The following is a 17,976-nucleotide window of genomic DNA, read 5'->3' on the forward strand; positions in this document are numbered from 1 at the left end:
AATAGTATAAGCATGTGAGTGTATATTTTTTTCCTCTTTTTTTTTTTTTTTGTGTTATTTATGTTTAGTGATATAGAATCCGTAGGCTTCTCTCCCCAAAATCCATCCTTTACCCTAAACACAAATGTCAAATCTCCTATATAAAGCTTCTTCTCTTTTGAGAACGGCTCCAAACCCCACATTACTTTCTTACTCTCCTTCTATGTCTCTTCTTCCTTTTTTCTCTATGTTCTTATTGAAAACCACAACGAATATGCTAATATTTGCATGCAATCTTGAAAATATCTAGCGTTTAATCTTGTACAGATGGGATTTTGAATGTAGAGTTTTAATAGAAAGCTTTGCCAAAAAAAAATTACATTCAAGACAAACAAAATTCAAGGAAATGAAAAGGGAGAGTTAGCTATATGATCCGCAAAAATTTAAAATTAGTTAGTAAAGATTACACAAAAATGTTCATTTATAAGTAGCTCATTACCAAAATTGGTCTATTCATAAAATATTACTAATATTAGCCAATTAGTTATTTGTAGCAAAAAAAGATCAAAGTTTTGCTTTCTTTTGAGTGAGTTTTATTAGAATAGATTGAGTACATTTTAAGGAGCTTGAATCTCAATTTTGGGATGATTTGATAAAGTTTTGAGGTGGTTTGAATTGAAAATTCGAAGTAAAAACTGAGCATGAAAAAAATGATATGTGTATCACACTGTGTATCACATATGTATCATATTTGTATCAATTGTGTATCACATGTATACATGTGTGTGAGATACATGCGTGATACATGTGCCGCATAAGCATTTTTTGAACTCGATTTAATTACGAATTTTGATAAAAAATCAGTCCAAATCACCTCCAATCTTCCTTGAATTTCAACTATACCCATTGAAAAAGTTTCTTTTTTGCTTAGATTTTTGGAATATTGTATTTGTTTTTTGTATTTCATCACCTTATTTGTTACCTCATCCATGAAATTTCCTTTCCGTCTTGCATCTAATGTTGCTAATCACGTTTAAAAATATGGAAGGAGATTTTTGCATGTGATTCTTTGAGAGAAAGAACCTTATTTATTTGATTTTTTTAATTTTTATACGTGCTTGACTAGTTTTGGTAAGTGTATGACTAATGGCTAGAGATTGGTAAGTTGAGACTTATTTGAGATATTTGTGTAAGTTTCCCTTGAAAAAACAATAAAAGGAAGAATACTAAGAGAAATGGAAAGATTTATAAATGTACCAATTTCACCCGGATGAATAGAGCTATATGTTCTTATAGAAAAGCTACTGAATTACATCACTTGAATGAATAGAAGCGAAAAGAATGGAACGAAAAAAATATTATTATTACAACAGAAAATAACTTGCCTCGAAATTAGGAATATCCTCTTAGTGACAAGTTCCATCCACAGAAGATGTATACATTTTCTCGTTGTGACAATGCTAGCAAATGATATATGGATATATTATTTAACTTCTAAGGATGGTTGAAAATAACATACATTTAATAGGGACCTTAGATTGGGAAGTGAAAAAAAACCTAAGACTATTAGACTATTAGTTTGGAGTTGATGTAATCGCTAGATGCAACGGTTAGAATCTGTTTTCCAAAAAAAATATTAAAAGTACTAAAAGTTGTGTTGAATCTGTTTATAGTAAAAGTTGTAAATGTTCGAGTCAAATTAGCAAAAATAACGGCTAAATAAAGATAAATATAGAGACAAAAAATTGTTGTAAAAAAGAAAAAAAGGAAAAAATCTAAGAAAATAGGAAAATAGAATTCCTCGCTTGTGAGGCATGCCACCTCACCGGGTCTATGTCCCTCAATTATATAGACTAATTTTAATGTACGTGCGTTGCACGTGTGCATTACGTTAATCAGTATAAACATATACAAGAATAATAAATTGTTGAAATAACAATTAATGAATCAAATATTAATTTAAATCATAAAAATAAAAATTATTAAATTGACACAATAATGTCAATATCTTCTAAACATGCAAAGATGATGAATTTAGTTGAATTAGTTGTATGATATTTTGTGGTTAATAGATATTTTATTATATAAAATACAAATATATTATGTTATTGTATCTCACCTAACAACTCTTTATAAACTCTATATTCATAATATTATTATACAAAAAAAATAATATTTTATTAAATAAAAGAGAGCGCACATTCTTTCGGTAGATATAAAATGAAGTATAAAAGTTTTATTCGAATTATTACATAAATCAACCCGTTTTTTTTATCTTTCTGGAGAATAAAATGATAAAATCTTATTTTAATTTATCAAGATTCTAAAATAAATATTATATGATAAAAAAATAAAGTTAATCTACTTTTATAACAAAAAAGACTAAAAGTTTAAAAATGTGCTATGAATTTTTAGTTTTTTTTTTCTTTTCTCGGGTTTGAATCTAATATTAAAACCTTTTTGTTTGATATTTATATGTCTTTTTAGGCATGGTATGGAATTTGTTCTTTGTAACCTAACTACACAGTTTTTTTTGTTTCATTCAAAGTTCATTAAAACTGTATGCAAGTTAAGTGGACCTCTTCTTGTGAAAAAATAAAAACTTTGTAGTTATTTTAAAGTTTCAAATATAGTTTATCAAAATACTAAAATAATAATTGTAGTTATAATTTTACATAGTATGGTTGTAGCTCGATTTATTTTTTAAATAAATATTATCATGTTAGTTTAGACTTCTAGAAATTTATACTTAGAATTAAAATTAACTCATAAAAAGTCAAAACAAAAAAAAACATGCATTGCTTATTTCCAATGATTTTTTAGGTATTTCTGTTATCGGTAACATTTGGGGAAAGAATCTAAGAACATGAAAATTTTTAAGTGCCACGTATTAAACTCCAAGAAAAAAAAAATTTAAGTCCATGCATAAGGAAGATTTTTTTTTATATAAAATAAATTTTTTATTAAATTTAAAGTCTTAAATATTAGGAACTTTACATGATCCAAATAAGGAAAAATTTAATAAACAGAATATTAGTTGATTTTGAAGTCCTAAATATTAAAAAAATAATCAAATGACTATTTTGTTTAGTATGAAATTACTTTTAAATGGTAAAAAAAGCGAAGGCGATTTCGCTAAGGGCCCCGTACTTTTAATATAGTCTAGATAGATAGATATATATAGATTATATAAAAATTTAGAAACAAACTCTCTTACTCCACAAAGGTCTACGTACACACTATATTTATACTTGAACCCACTATGTGAGATTATAGTGAGTATGTTGTTATTTGTAGATTATATGAAAAAGCTTAAAAGACAAATAATATTCACTTCTCTATCTCTGGAAAAAAGAATTCCACGCCATCAATATTTAAGCGGCTAAATTGTATTTAGCCCTTTATTACAAGTCAAATTTTAAATCAACTTGATTTTTCTATTTCTTACTATATTTTTAATTTATATTTTTAGTTTTCACTATAGGTTATTATTATGTGGAAAAGAAAGGTAAATAAATGAAAAACAAATTACGAATAATTAAAAAATCCGAGCAACCAGTCTTTGTAGGGCAAATCTCTAAACTCCCCGTCTCTTCTTCTTCTTCTTCTTAAACCCTGCAATTTCAAAGTAGAGATTTCACCTCCAAACAAAACTATCAATGGATGTGGAAGAAGATATACTAACGGCCCAAAAATCCACTCCTAGAAAACGTGGAAGGCCTGAAGATGATTATGATCGTGGAATTAATCCATCCACCGAAACCAGAAGAATAAAAGCAATCATATTAGCAAATTCAAAACCAAGTTATTGCCTAAAGCGAGGTATAGGAAGTTTACACCAAGATTTTCAGAGCTTACGGTCTGAACATAGGCGAAGACTCCGGCGTTTACTGCAAAAATTGATGCGGCATCATAAATGGGCGGAGGCTAGTGGTGTATTAAGTGTTCTTCTTAAAGGGACTGTACAAGAAAAAGCCCTATTGAAAACTCGGACCAAGTTTACGGTACTAGCCAATTTAATACAAATGCTTTCTTTTGATCTTGTTTTAAAAAATAGTTTTTATTCAGCAGAATAGTTATGGTCTATTAATTTGGTTTAATATGGTTTTAGGCTACTTTGGAGCTTATTGAGCATATAAAAGGTGACACTATGAGTACACGAAGGATACAGAATATTTATGAGCTTTGGATGAAGAAGCTTGGACCTATGAAAAACTGGCCCATGAAGGTAAATATTACAAGGAAAAAATGAATATATTATTTGCTTATATGTTTGTTCATTAGCTTTGTGCTTCTCTTACATTGATCATTTTCAAGTGTTTGCTGTAACATTTACTATTTACTTGTACTAACAGGCTCGGGATTTAATATTTGTTCATATTTTGTGGATTTCTTAACACATATACAAGGTCTAGGTCAAAACTACTAGGTTCGACCGAACCCATATATTACACTCTACATCCGCCCTTACGTACCCGTTATGTGCAATGTCTTAGTAAATTTACTTTCATTCCAAAATTAATAAAGAACAAGATTTTGTTTTCATGGAAACACTAAGTCTAGTTACTATTACTGCTTCCGTCCCAATTTGTTTGATGTAGTTCGAATTTCAAAAGTCAAATTTCTCAATTTTGATCACGAATTCGGACATAGAATCCTTAAGTTTTTTGAAATAAATTTACATATTTGAAAACTATATAACAAGTACTATAAGTCACATTAATTGGCAATTCAAAATATTTAAAAGGCATATGAAAAATTCGTGGTCAAGGAAAAACTTGTTTGACTTTGGAAATCTGAATTGTATCGAACAAACTGGGACAAAGAGAGTATTATTTTTGTTGTTGTTATTATTATTTTTGGAAGCACTAATATATAATATATAGTTTGAAGGTGGTTAAAATACTAGTGACATAGTGATATGGCCTCTGTAACTAAGTTTGATGAAAATGCTTGACATGTTACAATTGAGATAGCCATGGGGCTGTTCAGGACCTCTGAGGGAAAAAGTGCCATTGATTATCATGTTTATAATTGGATTTATGTCTTCATATTATGTAATGTAAGTCACAGGATGCTAGTGATAGTGAAGTTTGAGATTGAATTCCTTTATATGCATTGTTATTTGAGGTATCAAGCTACCTGCATCTCTTTCTAGGTCTTTATTTAAAATTTTAAGCAATTTCATATAGAGTATCGAGCTAGCTACATCTCTTCCTTGCTCTATAAAATATTGCCACTTAATGTGATAGTGCTCAAATGGCCAAACCTTATGAAAAAAAAGAGAGTAAGCAAGTTGTTATTTTCTGTTATAGGGGAAATCCACTATAATAAAGGAAAAGACTTCCCCTTTCTTAGTCTTGGATACCTCTTTATGTATGTATTTTCCTTTTTTTTTTTCCCATTTCAAAAAAGGAATAGACATATATAAAGAGGTGTCTAGACTAAGAGAGAGAAGTCTATTCCCTCTCACTGGATCAGATGATGCATTTTTTGGTTGCTGTAATTACTTTATTAAAAGCTTACCATAATATGGATCAGATCGTACAGGTGATGTTATGCCACTTCTTTTTTTGTAATGGGTAACCATAGGCTGGTGATGTAATCGTTATTTTTTGTTGCAAACTTTCTGTCAGAGCTAGAACTGAATTTCACCTTTATGGTAGCTCATTGTGACGTTTGAATTTGTGGCAGGATCGTTTTGCTGTTCAGTTGGAATTCATCCTTTTCTGTCTCAAACGCGGGAACACAGAGGACGCTCATCAGGCTGCCTTATGGTAAGTTCTTGTCTTTTAATGAATAATGATTTATCTTTCTCATGTAGGTTGTCGAAAAATCAATTGCCTATTGATAGAAGAAAGTTTCATTTATTCTTTTGAGAAAAGAACTAAAGTTCTAAAAAGGGGTCTAGGACTGTAGTCTTTTTTGTTGTGCTATATCTGACTGTTTCCTAATCGTGTCGATATTTTTATCTAACAGTATTGTACTATCACCTGCAGAGGAAAGTTACATTCTCTTGGAGCGAAAGACTCCTAATTAACAATAATTCTATCTGCATCTTTGTTTAAGAATCTGTTTGCTTATTGGTTTGAATTTTCTTAAATTAAATCCTTACAGTAGTGTGGTTAACACTGTCAAAAGAGCAGGTTCTTTGATATTTTATTGTGCTTGATTCCATCAAAAGTAGCATGCCTTGGTCGGATTGCAGTCTGGAAAGCTTGCTTAACCCAGAATAATCTCCAAAAAAGAGGTTTTTGTCTTTTCACCAGATGTTATTTGTGTGGAGAGGATCAGGAATCAATAAAACATCTATTAAGAATAAGTGTTGCATAATCTTTTCTTCTGGTGTAAGAGCAGGCAACTTGGAAATATGAATCAGTATATGGAGTTCTTAGAACTGTTAGGAGGAAGGAAGTAGTTGCATACTTGATGTAGTACAGTATCTTCTTTTCCTTCAAGAGTCATGTACTTTTCTTTTACCATCTTGGTATCTTTATCAATAAATATTTTTCCATGTCAAAAAAAATTCCGTCAAAAAAGTAAGAGAAGAGCCCTGCCAGTCCTCCACCCCAGAGGCATATCTAGGTTAAGGGGTATGGGTTCACGTGAACCCATACTCCTCTCCCTAAACCAGGTATAACAATGTTATATTTCTTCAAAATTACTTAAATATACGTGCGTGCACCCATGCTCAAAGACTCCTATGGTGCAATTAATATTGGGTGCACCTCTACAAGTGAAATTGGCGGTTCAAATCCCACTCTGAACAGTTTGTTTTTGGCACAGAGTATAGATATATATGTGAAAATTACTAAAATTTCAAAAAGAAAATAATTTTGAACCTATAATTTCAAAAGTGTAGTGGGCTCATGGTAAGAGACTAAAGTTAAACCCGTCAAGTGTAAATTCTAGATCCACCTTTTCACAACAGTGTGCCCATCCTCTTGAAATTCTAGATCCACCTCTGTCCCCCCCCCCCCCCTCCCCTCCCAATCCCCCCATTTCAATTTACGTAGTTTGACTCTGGCACGAAGTTTGAGAATAAAAGGAAGACTTTTGAGATTTGTGGCCTTAAAAGCTTATATGGGGCCTTCAATTTGTGTGGTTATAAAAGTTTCTGGTTAAAGGTAAAATGGGTAAAAGGGAAAGTATAAAGTTAAGTAGTTTCTAAATATAGGAATATGTTATTTTTTTTGGAATGGACTAATAAGTAAAGTGTATCACATAAATTGAAAATGGAGGGAGCAGTATACTTGGAGAACAAGGTTGACACAAGGATAGGCAGAAGAATCCAAGTTGGAGAAGTATGCCACATGAACAAGGTGACTGATCACACATTCAGGCTGTGTCAAGCTTGTTCCACTTTTTAGGATGACACCTAAGTTGCTCGGACACGGATGTGGGTATACGACACGGATGCGGATCTAGAGGTCGGATCCTTCTAGATGTAAAGCTTAAGATTCGAGGATATGGATCCTAGTACGGATACGGGTGCAGGATATGGCTAAAAGTAATTCAAAAAATTAAAAATATGATATATCTCTAAATTATGAGAAATTTTGTGGAATACTTATGTATAACTTGTAAAGTTGTAGATTTCTTTTTTGGCAGAATGGCCTGATAGACACTTGTACTTGTTCAGTTTTGACATCCCGGTCTTTCTACTTCACAAAGTTTCATCCAAACACTTATAGTTATTCAACAATAGTATTTTAAACCCCTCTGACTGTTGACCATGTCTATGTGGCGACTTGACAACTGAGTTGGACAAAATTCATGTATTTCATGTATAGGAAGGAGCGTGAAGGTAAATATTTAAACCAAGAAATAATTAAAATAAGGAAAGATAAAAAGAAAAAGAAAAGACAAAAATTAAATTAAAAAAAGGTCAAAGAGGGCCTTTCTCTTTCACGTTCTCTTCTCTCCCCTCCGCTCTGCCTCCTCCACTCCCTCCTCCCCCTCGCCCCCCCCCCCAAAAAAAAAAAAAAACCAAAACCCACTGCAACACAGCTATTCTACACCAATAGCACCCTCGTCGCCCCAGATCTGAAAACAGCCCCAGATTGAGCAATTTTTAGTGAGAAATTTCTTTCCCACCTCCCATATTTTCTTCCCCCACTTCTGAAGACGACCTTTTGCAAGGAAAAGAAATAGAAAAAGTGAAAGAAGTTTGCCAACAAAGTCCTTTTATGGTAATCTTTTGCTAGAGGAATTTCAAATAATTTTGGGTGGAGTTTCCGATGATGATTTTTTTGGTGAGTCGTTTCTGATTGATAATTTTTATGGGTGATTAGTAGTGATATGATGGAATGCGGCTGTGAAGAAGCTTTTTAGGTAAAGGGTGGTCGGAGAGGGATCATAACCATTGGTGGTGAGGCAAATTTTAAGAATTGGGTTCTAAAATTAAAGAAGGGAGTGGAAGAGTGGTCATCGACGTGACCATTTTGATGTTATTGAGGCTGCCATTTTGGATTTTGAATAGTAGAATTTCCATGAAAAATATGTTATTTGATTAAAATCTTAAATTGCAGGTACATAATAATGTGGCTAAGTGCAAAGAGTTTGATGATTTCATTATCGAAACATTATTACTTGTAGGTTGTTTTGAAGTGCTGGTAAAGGTCTGGTTAATGGTGGAGAATAAGGGAGGAGGAAGGTGGAGAGGATGGTGAAATGGAAAAAAAGACAGATTAAATCTTTTAAATAATATAAATAAATAAATTATTAATGATGTGTTTTAGAAAATCTGACGTGCGCATTGACGTGTCATCCATGTCAAGCGTTTGAAGAACACACGAGGTCAAAAGGGTTTAAAATATCGCTTTTGAACAATTACAAGTGTTTGGATGAAACTTTGTGAAGTAGGAGGAACGGGATGTCAAAATCACACAAGTACAAGTGTCTATGAGGCTATTTTGCCTTCTTTTTTATTCGCAAGTTGTAGATAAGTAAATGATTGATTTCCTAAATAAGCTATGCTACTTTCTTCAAATTTACCCTAGTTTTAGTTCTGATTTTGGTAATCAAATTGCATCTCGTCTCGAATTTTTCCGTTTGTCGTGGTCAAAGTACCCAAGATCGTTTGACCAGATCCGATACGGATCCCATATCCGCACCCACGCTAGTGTTGTGTCGACACGGGTGCGGCACCTAAACTGCCGTGTCGGAGCAACTTAGGATGACACCAATTATTATATTAACTATATGGTCTTTTTTCGGGGTAGGCCATTGATGATTTCTTTTATTGCAATAACTAAAAAGAATTTTAATGTTAAATACTCAGTTTAATTTTTAAAAATGGGTGGTTTGACAGTAGTGTGTACGCAGCCATTACATTTCAGAGGATTCAAACTACTCTTTGTTATATATTTCATTTGGATTTAGATGGATCAGAATTTGCCTTCACTAAACTTATGCTAATCTTAAATGTGTCCATTAAGTTTAATCAGGCAAGATTGAGCAATATTACCTTCTTCCCTTTCTCTAAATGCCCAACTTTAAACCAAGTAAATATGAGTTGCATATTAATAATCCTCTCTGTTCTGTGATCAATGTTTAGTGTGAAAATTGTCGCACAAATATATTTTTGGTGGCAAAGCCACAAAATCCTTTCTTTTAGGATGGCTGCTTTGTTGGAATTCAGCGTAGCATGTGTTTATATGTTTGTTAAAATTCCAAAGGCTTAATGTATCCTTCCTGGCTGTGATTTGTGTCAGTGTCATGCAGGAACGTGGTTTTGAGAGTGATCCTGTCTCTAATTTAGTTGTGGGCCTGACTTTTTATCAGTTATGGTATTCTACTATCCCGAAGGAGTTGCATTTGCCAGAGTTGGACAGACATGATAGCCCAGTGCAGTCAGAGAACTTCGAGGACAGGATATATATGTCCATTTTAAATTCAGAGGGGCATGATGCTGTTGAAGGCCAAGAGGCTAATTCTCCGTTACATTGTGATTCAAACACCTCTATTAGGAATGACAAAGAGATCTCAGGAGTTGATCTCAGTCAACAGAGACAAGTGCCGGTGGTCTTTGATGATAATGTGCTGGGAGAAACACGAAATGACAATTTTCAGGCACAAGATATTTACATGAATTCTGCTGAAAGAAGTGACCGTGAAGGTTCTTCTATGGGTCATAGTGGTGATGTGCCTTATCATTCCATATTCTACAGTCGCGGTGAGTTGTGCTCATGGCTTAACTATTTTGTACGACGCTTCTATGTAGTCATATGTGGATTCAATTCTGTAGATTTTGTTTTTACATTTAGAAAACCCTATGAGCCTGGTTTCTGGCAATTGGACTTGGACTTGAGTACATGTGTAGCATGGACTGGAAAAAACAAGTTCTCTTTTCTTTTTCCCTTTTTTCTTGTGAGGGGTTAGACCCTTTATCTACTTGTCTTAAAAGGAAGGTTGGGACAATGGATGGCTGACTATTGTTGATTTCAAGAATGAACTTTTTTCATAAATCATTCGAAGAATTCTATTTTGTTTTTACAGGTTATTCTATAATATGCATGTAGCTACTATTACTTAAGCTGATCTTTGCTTCGGGTTTAGGTAAGTTACAAGTATCAGCATAGTGTATACTTGGCCAAAAAAAGTTACTTATAATAGCATAGGTATGAAGTTATAGGCAAGTATTCTCTAAATCTGCTTTGTGCCGTTCGAGAGCTTTCCAGATGAGTGGGAGCAACAGCTGGCTAATGGCAGCAGTGGTCATAAGCCTTCCCTCATTTTGGATTGTTGGAAAAACATGGGAGAAAACATTAAGAGTTAACTTTGGATGGTGGCAAAATGGGCCTCTAAGTATATGCTTCAGTTTTCTAAAAGGATGATATGATGACGAGGAAGATACTATTTTAGGAGAGTGAACATCCTCTTAGAATGTTGTCAAAAGGATGAAAAGACAGTTGATATGAGGTGAAGACGATATCGAGTTTCTAAGCCCTTCAATCCCTCTGAAGGTGGATATTGTGTATTCGGCTAGGTGCAGATTTTGTAAAGCTCCAAAGTTCATGTATTACTGTCTGTTATGTATGGAATTTGAGATATGTTATGTTCTTCTTGGTGATAAAAGATTTAAATCCTGATATTTCTTACTCTATTCAAATGTAGGTCTTCCATTGTGGTTATTGCCTTTACAATTGCCTTCCTCAAATGAAAATTTAGAGGATGACCTCACGATGCACCGGACCTTGCGTAATAACCACTATAAGAATGCAATAAAGTATTTACGACATGCTCTGTATTCAAATCCGCCAGTACTCGAGGCATTTCATCCTTTAATGCAGGTAATATAGCTTATGTCCAAGAAAGAATTCATACGGTATATTTTCAAATTGTATTTGGAATTTTGCTTTTATGTAGACATGCTACTTGGTGCTTTATTTTCATTGTTTCTTGAGCCGAGGGTCTATCGGAAACAACCTCTATCTCTATGAGGTAGGGGTAAGGTCTGCGTACACACTACCCTCCTCAGACCCCATTTATGGGATCAAACTGGGTTTTGTTGTTGTTGTTGTTGTTGTTGTTGTTGTTGTTGTTGTTTTATGTAGACATGCTAGGAAGTTCGTGCATGTTCACATTATCCCCATCTTTCTTGAGCTCATAATTAAGCTTGTATATTGAACCCACCACCTGAAATTAGTTTCATCTTAAGTTGTTTGTGTTCAAGAAACTTAAAAGTTACTACTATGAAGGATTTGTAAATATATACTACTTTCATATTATGTCTTATAAAATCAAGATGCATGGAAAGACACTGATGTTTCCTAATATAATTCTTTATGTCTATTATACAACAACAACAACCACAACAACCCAGTAGAATCCCACTAGTGGGGTCTGGGGAGGGTAGAGTGTACGCAGACCTTACCCCTACCCGGGGGTAGGGGGTAGGGAGGCTGTTTCCGGAAGACCCTCGGCTCAACAGACGAGACAATAATATCAGAAAAGAAAAAAAGAATAAATCCGTAACAACAAAAGAAACCAGAAAAATAATAATTAGCATCGAAAGAGACAACAAATAACCCCATACTATGCAAAACGAAAGAAATAGTGTGCACACAACAAAAACCGCTAGCAGTCCTAGACAAAACTCTATTTGACTAGCCGGTACAACGAGGGAAAACGCTCGACTACCCCCTAACCTACAACCCTAATGCTTGACCTCCACACCTTCCTATTATCATATATTAAATATAAACTTAACCTGTAATTAAAGCTTGAACTTGCTTACAGGCCTTTTCACCTTATTGAGCAAGCTGGACTTGGCTTGGCTGAATGACACCTCTACGAAACCCTTCACGAAGAAGGTTTTGGGGGGCGGGGGGGAGGGAGGGGGAGAAGAAGAATGGAAGAAATACAAAGGAAAAATGCTAAAGAATTCAAGAATATTGTTAAAAAAATTCCATCTCATTTAAGTATCAGTTGTTGAAAGATATATTTATATAATATGTTTTTCACGTTCTTGAACATCAATATCTTGGCAGATGCTGCTGCTCGGGGATCAGGTGAAGGAGGCTCTTGATGAGGTGGAAAAATTTTCTCCGTACTCCGACACATCATTTCAGTTGAGGTAACTGTTTCTTCCTTGTGAAAAGTTGAATGTAGCCTAGAAAATAATGACATGATGAGGATTGGACTTCTCAGACTACACAGTGTTGGTGCCTAGGATATCAGTATTGCTGATATTGGATTTTGATGTGAAGTGAATGATTAAAGGTTGAAGTGGTGTTGGCTGCTTAATAGATGTTGCCACTTAAATTTTCTTCACTAATTACTAGAGATCTTTATGGAAAGTGATCCAACCTGTATTTTCTCTTAACCAAGGTGGATCATAGTTGTTCAAATGTCACTCAGTGTGTAATTACCCGTTCAATGCAAATGATCTTTTAAGTACAGTGATCTTCTCTTAGGACCTTTAGTGTGGTATGCACCTTTGGAAGGTCCATTGTTCAGTACTTTAGGTGCAAGGTACCCTGTTCTGCACGATATGCTTCATTGTCCTGCTGCATCAGCTGACGATTACCATTATTGAAACTCTTGTGTCGCACAAAGACTAAAATTCTTTTACCTTGTCCAGCCCTTTCTCCATTAGTCCGTCTTTTGGAAATATTTTGTACCATCATTTGTCTCACTGCTCTCACTCTTAGGCCTTAGCTACCTTGCTCCATAGACAAACAAAAGTCATTTGCCTAAGACCTTTGTGCAACGTTATTAACACAAATGCGCTGCTCCCAGTAGCCCAGATGAGTCAGGATCCTTTCTCGTCAGACATGCTTTATTAAACAAAAGAAATTTACCAGAGAAATTGAAAACAATTTTCCATATTAGTTTCTTGTCGTGTCTTTAGTTGAGTGCTTGATGTACAACTGAGCATTATTTGTCATTAGTCGAGTGCTTGATGTACAGCCGAGCATTATTACTTTCTCCATTTTTACTCACTACATCTGATTTCTTCTGGTTTCATTATTCTTTATCATGCAGGTTGAAAGCTGCTATCTTGGAGCATTTTGACAGTGGTAACTATGTCAAACTTTCAACAATCTTTGAGGAAAATTTGGAAAAGGATCCTACATGTAGCCACTCTTTGGGGAGACTCATCAGCTTGCATAGAAGTGGTACATACCGTACCTGGAAAATTGTTTTATTAACTTCATCCTGAAGAGATAAGAGACACAATAATCCTAGTGCTTCCACAAGGTTTGCAGCACTCTGAAGTACTAACTTAAGGAACACACATGCAAGAAATAATGCTGAATAATTGCCTTACACAAACTATTCGTTCTATAAAGAAAATGGACCTTGGGTCTAACTCAACCCTAATAGTTAGCTATGAAGGATGATTTTCCATGATCATATAAGGAAACAACAAGGTGGGTTGCTCTGATGGTAAGCACCCTCCACTTCCAACCAAGAGGTTGTGAGTTCGAGTCACCCTAAGAGCAAGGTGGGGAGTTCTTGGAGGGAAGGATGCCGAGGGTCATTTTGGAAACAGCCTCTCTACCCCAGGGTAGGGGTAAGGTCTGCGTATACACTACTCTCCCCAGACCCCACTAGTGAGATTATACTGGGTGGTTGTTATTGTATATAAGGAAACAACAACTCATCCCCTCATCCAATGTGGAGCACTTAACATCTCCACACATCTAAATCATGACATCTGGGAACAACATAATTTGTGGGCCCAAAATTGGATAAATCAGGAACATGGATGAACCTAGCTCTGATATCATGTCAAAAATTGAACTTTGGGTGTAACTCAACTCCAAAAGTGAACTCATGAAATGAGCACCGACCATCGGTTCTTATCAAGTTTAATATCTAATATATGGGCCATCGATCCACACGTATTAACTCAATTTTTTAAGGAGGAGGGTCCATTAAGGTAGCTCGCTACCTGGGTTTTCGCGCGTCGCCGTTGCATTGCACTACTGCTCAGGCCGGCGCACCCCACCAAAAAAAAGAAAAGCACCGGCCAAGACTATATAAGGAGATGACAACACATTCTAACCAATGTGCATTTAGGACCCGTTTTTCCATAGATATTTTTTCCTTTTTTTTTATTTTCAAAAACGTGTTTGTCTATGAAATTTTGCAAATTTTTCGAAAATGAGTTATTCAAAAACCAAATAGTGGTTTTGACCACTTTTTCAAAATTTTCGGAAATTTTTGTTTTCCCACTCACAAAACTGCAACATTTTTTCAAGTGAAATGTATGTCCAAACATAATTTCAAATTTCAAATACCATTTTTCAACTTAACTCAAAATACTACTTTTTTTTCAAAAATTATAATTATTTTGTCCAATCGCCTACTTAGCCTTTCAAAAGTGTAAAAATAATATTACTTAATTTTGTGTTCAAATCCAATAATTATGCCCATTCCATTTTGGACAATTTTGGGGCAAGTGTTTGTATCTGTCCTAATAGAAAAGTGGACCCCAGTGCCAGAAGGCTCCTGCCCAGACGGGCTGCGGGAAGACAAATCTAGACAGCCTCATTGGAGAGGCTGGTTCCAAGATTCGAACCATGGTCACCCATAGAAATGCAGAGTGCTTCTCCATTGCTACAAGGCTAGCCTTCATCAGTCCAAACTGATCAGGAAAACTGAACGATCTGCAGTGCCATTAAAAAGAAAGAGATCATATGTATGTACCAGCGAATTTCAGATCTCAAAATAGAAGGAAACCATCTCTCTGTTTATTTGCAGAAAACTATGGGGACCTATGCTTTGCATGGTACTCTAGGTTTAGATTTGTTGATTATAGCAGATGATCCTAAGAAACATCAGAGAGTTGATGAGATTGGTGCAACAGATTCTACAACCCCTCAATCAATATGCTTCCTTCATATATTATGCTAATAACCCCTTTTTTGTTTGTTTTTTATGTTGCACTAAATAGAGAGATATTTGACATCTTCTGATTCATTTTATATTTGTGTTAAGTTCATGCATATGAATTATGAACTCCTTGCATGTTTTTCAAGTTTCTCTTCATGAAAGTAGAATAGCAGAAAAAAGTAGCATATTATGATTTCATTTGATTACATGGACTTCTGACTCCGAGGGGGAAAAAGATTGACTTTAACTCATTTCTGATTCAAGCTGAACAAGTGTCTCATTTTGCGGAACTGTCTCAAATGATACCTTAATTTGTGATTGATGCACTATTCATTGTATATTGAGTTTTATCTGTTTTCTTGGGCTCGGTTTATCAACCTTAGGAGAGTATAGCACTGAAAAGCTTGTGGAAATGATAGCTTTGCATTTGGATGCTACTCTTGCAAAATGTGACACATGGAAGGAGTTGGCGTGTTGTTTCCTGAGACTTTCTCAATGTGAAGAAGATTGCATGTCTGCGTGCTTCAACGGTGAAGGTACTGAGAAGCAAAATTTCTCGAACCAGATTAATCAGATTCCAAAAATATTTAGGAATTATGAATCTAGCAAGTCTTGGAGGTTTCGTTGCAGATGGTGGCTGACACGTCACTTCAGCCAGAGCATACTTACTTCAGATATTGGTTCAGGTACAGCTTCATGCCTTTCTTGTTAGCATGCAATTTACTTGACATGTATACCATAATAAAGGTCCAAATACTAAAGCTTTGGGCGCTTGATCTTGGTTTGAGGTGATTAAGGTTGTGTGTATCTGTTTTTGTTGCATAGGATCGACCCCCAACCATCAGCAGAGTTTATTGTGTTTGTTTATGCTCAACTTTCTAGGAGCAAGACAATCTGTTCTCGTATTTCTGAGATCTGAATCACCTTGAATTTTATTTGCCTGAAAATTGTTGTGGAAAACTGCATGGACCCTAAGAAAAAGAGAGCGTTTAGTGATCGAGCTCTTAAGTCTTTCTAGTTTCTTAATACTAAACGTATATGATGCCAAAGCCAAGAATTGACTTTACAGTTAGTTGTATAGATGAATTTAGAAAAATGACTTTACGAAGATTTTGTGTGCACTGCTGAAGTACGGATCTTACTTTAAAGTAAGATATCATGGTTTTTGATTGTTTTAAACTGAAGAAAGACACCTTGCTTTTTAAGTAAGGCACAGTACCTTTTAAGGATTTTCCGTCTTTTTAGATGCTCTTATTTAGATATTGCTAATACTGTGATTTACTTGTTGAGTGCAGGTGATTGGGAACTGCTGACTTATAAGGCCGCGACGGCATGTTACCTTTACGGGCGAGAATTTATGTATGTAGTGAAGGCTAGGGAATGTTTGGAAGAGGAACCATGTAACAAGAATATGTCTTCCATTTTGCACATGCATGCCAACAGTTGTACTGGATTTTATCACAATGTACAAAAGTAATTTTTGCCATCATTTTCCTTTCTCTTTTTTAATTTTATTTAATTAGGCCAGTTATCAATCACCTCTCCCCTTTTCCGGGGTGGTTTTCCTCTACGACACTGATAGAGTCATGATTTTCACTAAGATCCATGCAAGGCTCTAGGATGGAAAACATTCATTTGTTCCCTTCCTCTATGGCATGCCCTTTGATATTGTCTAGTGAGCATCGAGATCTTATAGATGCTGTTGAGAATCGTCATTAATCAGTAGTCATATATCAGACGTACCATCCCTTACAGTAAGTAAAGGGGTAAAGATCCGGATTTTATCCCGACCCTCTTTCTTTTTCTTTAAATAGAGAAATGAGTTTTTTTTTTCCTTTACCGATATCTATTGTTGCGTCTTTATTTTGAAAACTTACAAAATGCTATTTTTCTAAGTGGTCCGTCTCTTCAATCGAAAAAAAATGTCAGTCTATCGAATTGAAGGCCACCGAGACTGTTATGATTAGAAATTATTTTGAGAATATTCACTTATACACAACACAATTTGGATCCATTCCAAGGTACATGCACATTTTTGACGATTTGGTTAGGCATTTGGTATAGGTGATTCGCGAGAAGGGTTAATACAAAAATTTAATATTCTACTTTTTTGGGTTGTATCACACAAGTTTTCATGCGTTAAAAACTTCTCATTGCTTTTTCATATGTCATTACCAAAAATAAAATTTAGACGGACCTTCACAGTAGTAAGATTTTAAATTCAATAACAATTGATTTTTACCATTCTTTAGCTATAAAACTTGGGACTCTTGTCTTGAACTCTTGATACATGAGAATTACTTAATCACTAATATAAATAAATGGAAAGCATTGTACCATTCAGTGTTTTAAAAGGTGTGGGCGTAAGGCGAGGCGTTTTACATATGCCTCAGCGAGGCGTAAGCCCCGAGGCACGGGGCGTAAATCCCACATGCATTTAATTTTTAATATTTTATAAAATAATATAATTACAGAAAATATTTATAAACATGTAAAATTGCATAAAAAATGAATAAAACTATAAATATGTGATATATATATATAGATGTTCTTCATTCCCACAAAAAACTAGTCAAAACAGTCTATTATACGCCACTTAGAAGCTCAAGTAACTTGAGTCGAAAAGAATAAAATTTTCTACATGGAGGA

The 17,976-nt window shown here is 34.7% G+C and overlaps 1 protein-coding gene and 1 pseudogene across 1 annotated transcript; both read left to right on the forward strand.

Annotated features, from left to right (window-relative positions):
- The first annotated feature begins 3,525 nt into the window (after positions 1-3,525).
- Positions 3,526-16,816, forward strand: LOC107770721 (uncharacterized). The gene is made up of 9 exons (XM_016590049.2): positions 3,526-3,983; positions 4,091-4,207; positions 5,674-5,756; positions 9,696-10,156; positions 11,098-11,273; positions 12,474-12,559; positions 13,471-13,604; positions 15,711-16,013; positions 16,623-16,816. The coding sequence occupies exons 1-9, from the start codon at positions 3,639-3,641 to the stop codon at positions 16,802-16,804; spliced, it is 1,887 nt and encodes a 628-aa protein (XP_016445535.1). The 5' UTR covers positions 3,526-3,638; the 3' UTR covers positions 16,805-16,816.
- LOC142175593 (U2 spliceosomal RNA) lies at positions 14,261-14,440 on the forward strand (annotated as a pseudogene).
- Positions 16,817-17,976: the final 1,160 nt, after the last annotated feature.

Source organism: Nicotiana tabacum, chromosome 21 (genome assembly GCF_000715075.1).
Source record: "Nicotiana tabacum cultivar K326 chromosome 21, ASM71507v2, whole genome shotgun sequence".
Taxonomy (NCBI): domain Eukaryota; kingdom Viridiplantae; phylum Streptophyta; class Magnoliopsida; order Solanales; family Solanaceae; genus Nicotiana; species Nicotiana tabacum.

Excerpts from the sequence above, each read along its gene's own strand:
- LOC107770721 (XM_016590049.2), top strand. The coding sequence starts at position 3,639 with ATGGATGTGGAAGAAGATATACTAACGGCCCAAAAATCCACTCCTAGA. Across the intron at positions 3,984-4,090 it reads AAACTCGGACCAAGTTTACG|GCTACTTTGGAGCTTATTGA; the intron begins GTACTAGCCAAT and ends ATATGGTTTTAG. Across the intron at positions 10,157-11,097 it reads TTCCATATTCTACAGTCGCG|GTCTTCCATTGTGGTTATTG; the intron begins GTGAGTTGTGCT and ends ATTCAAATGTAG.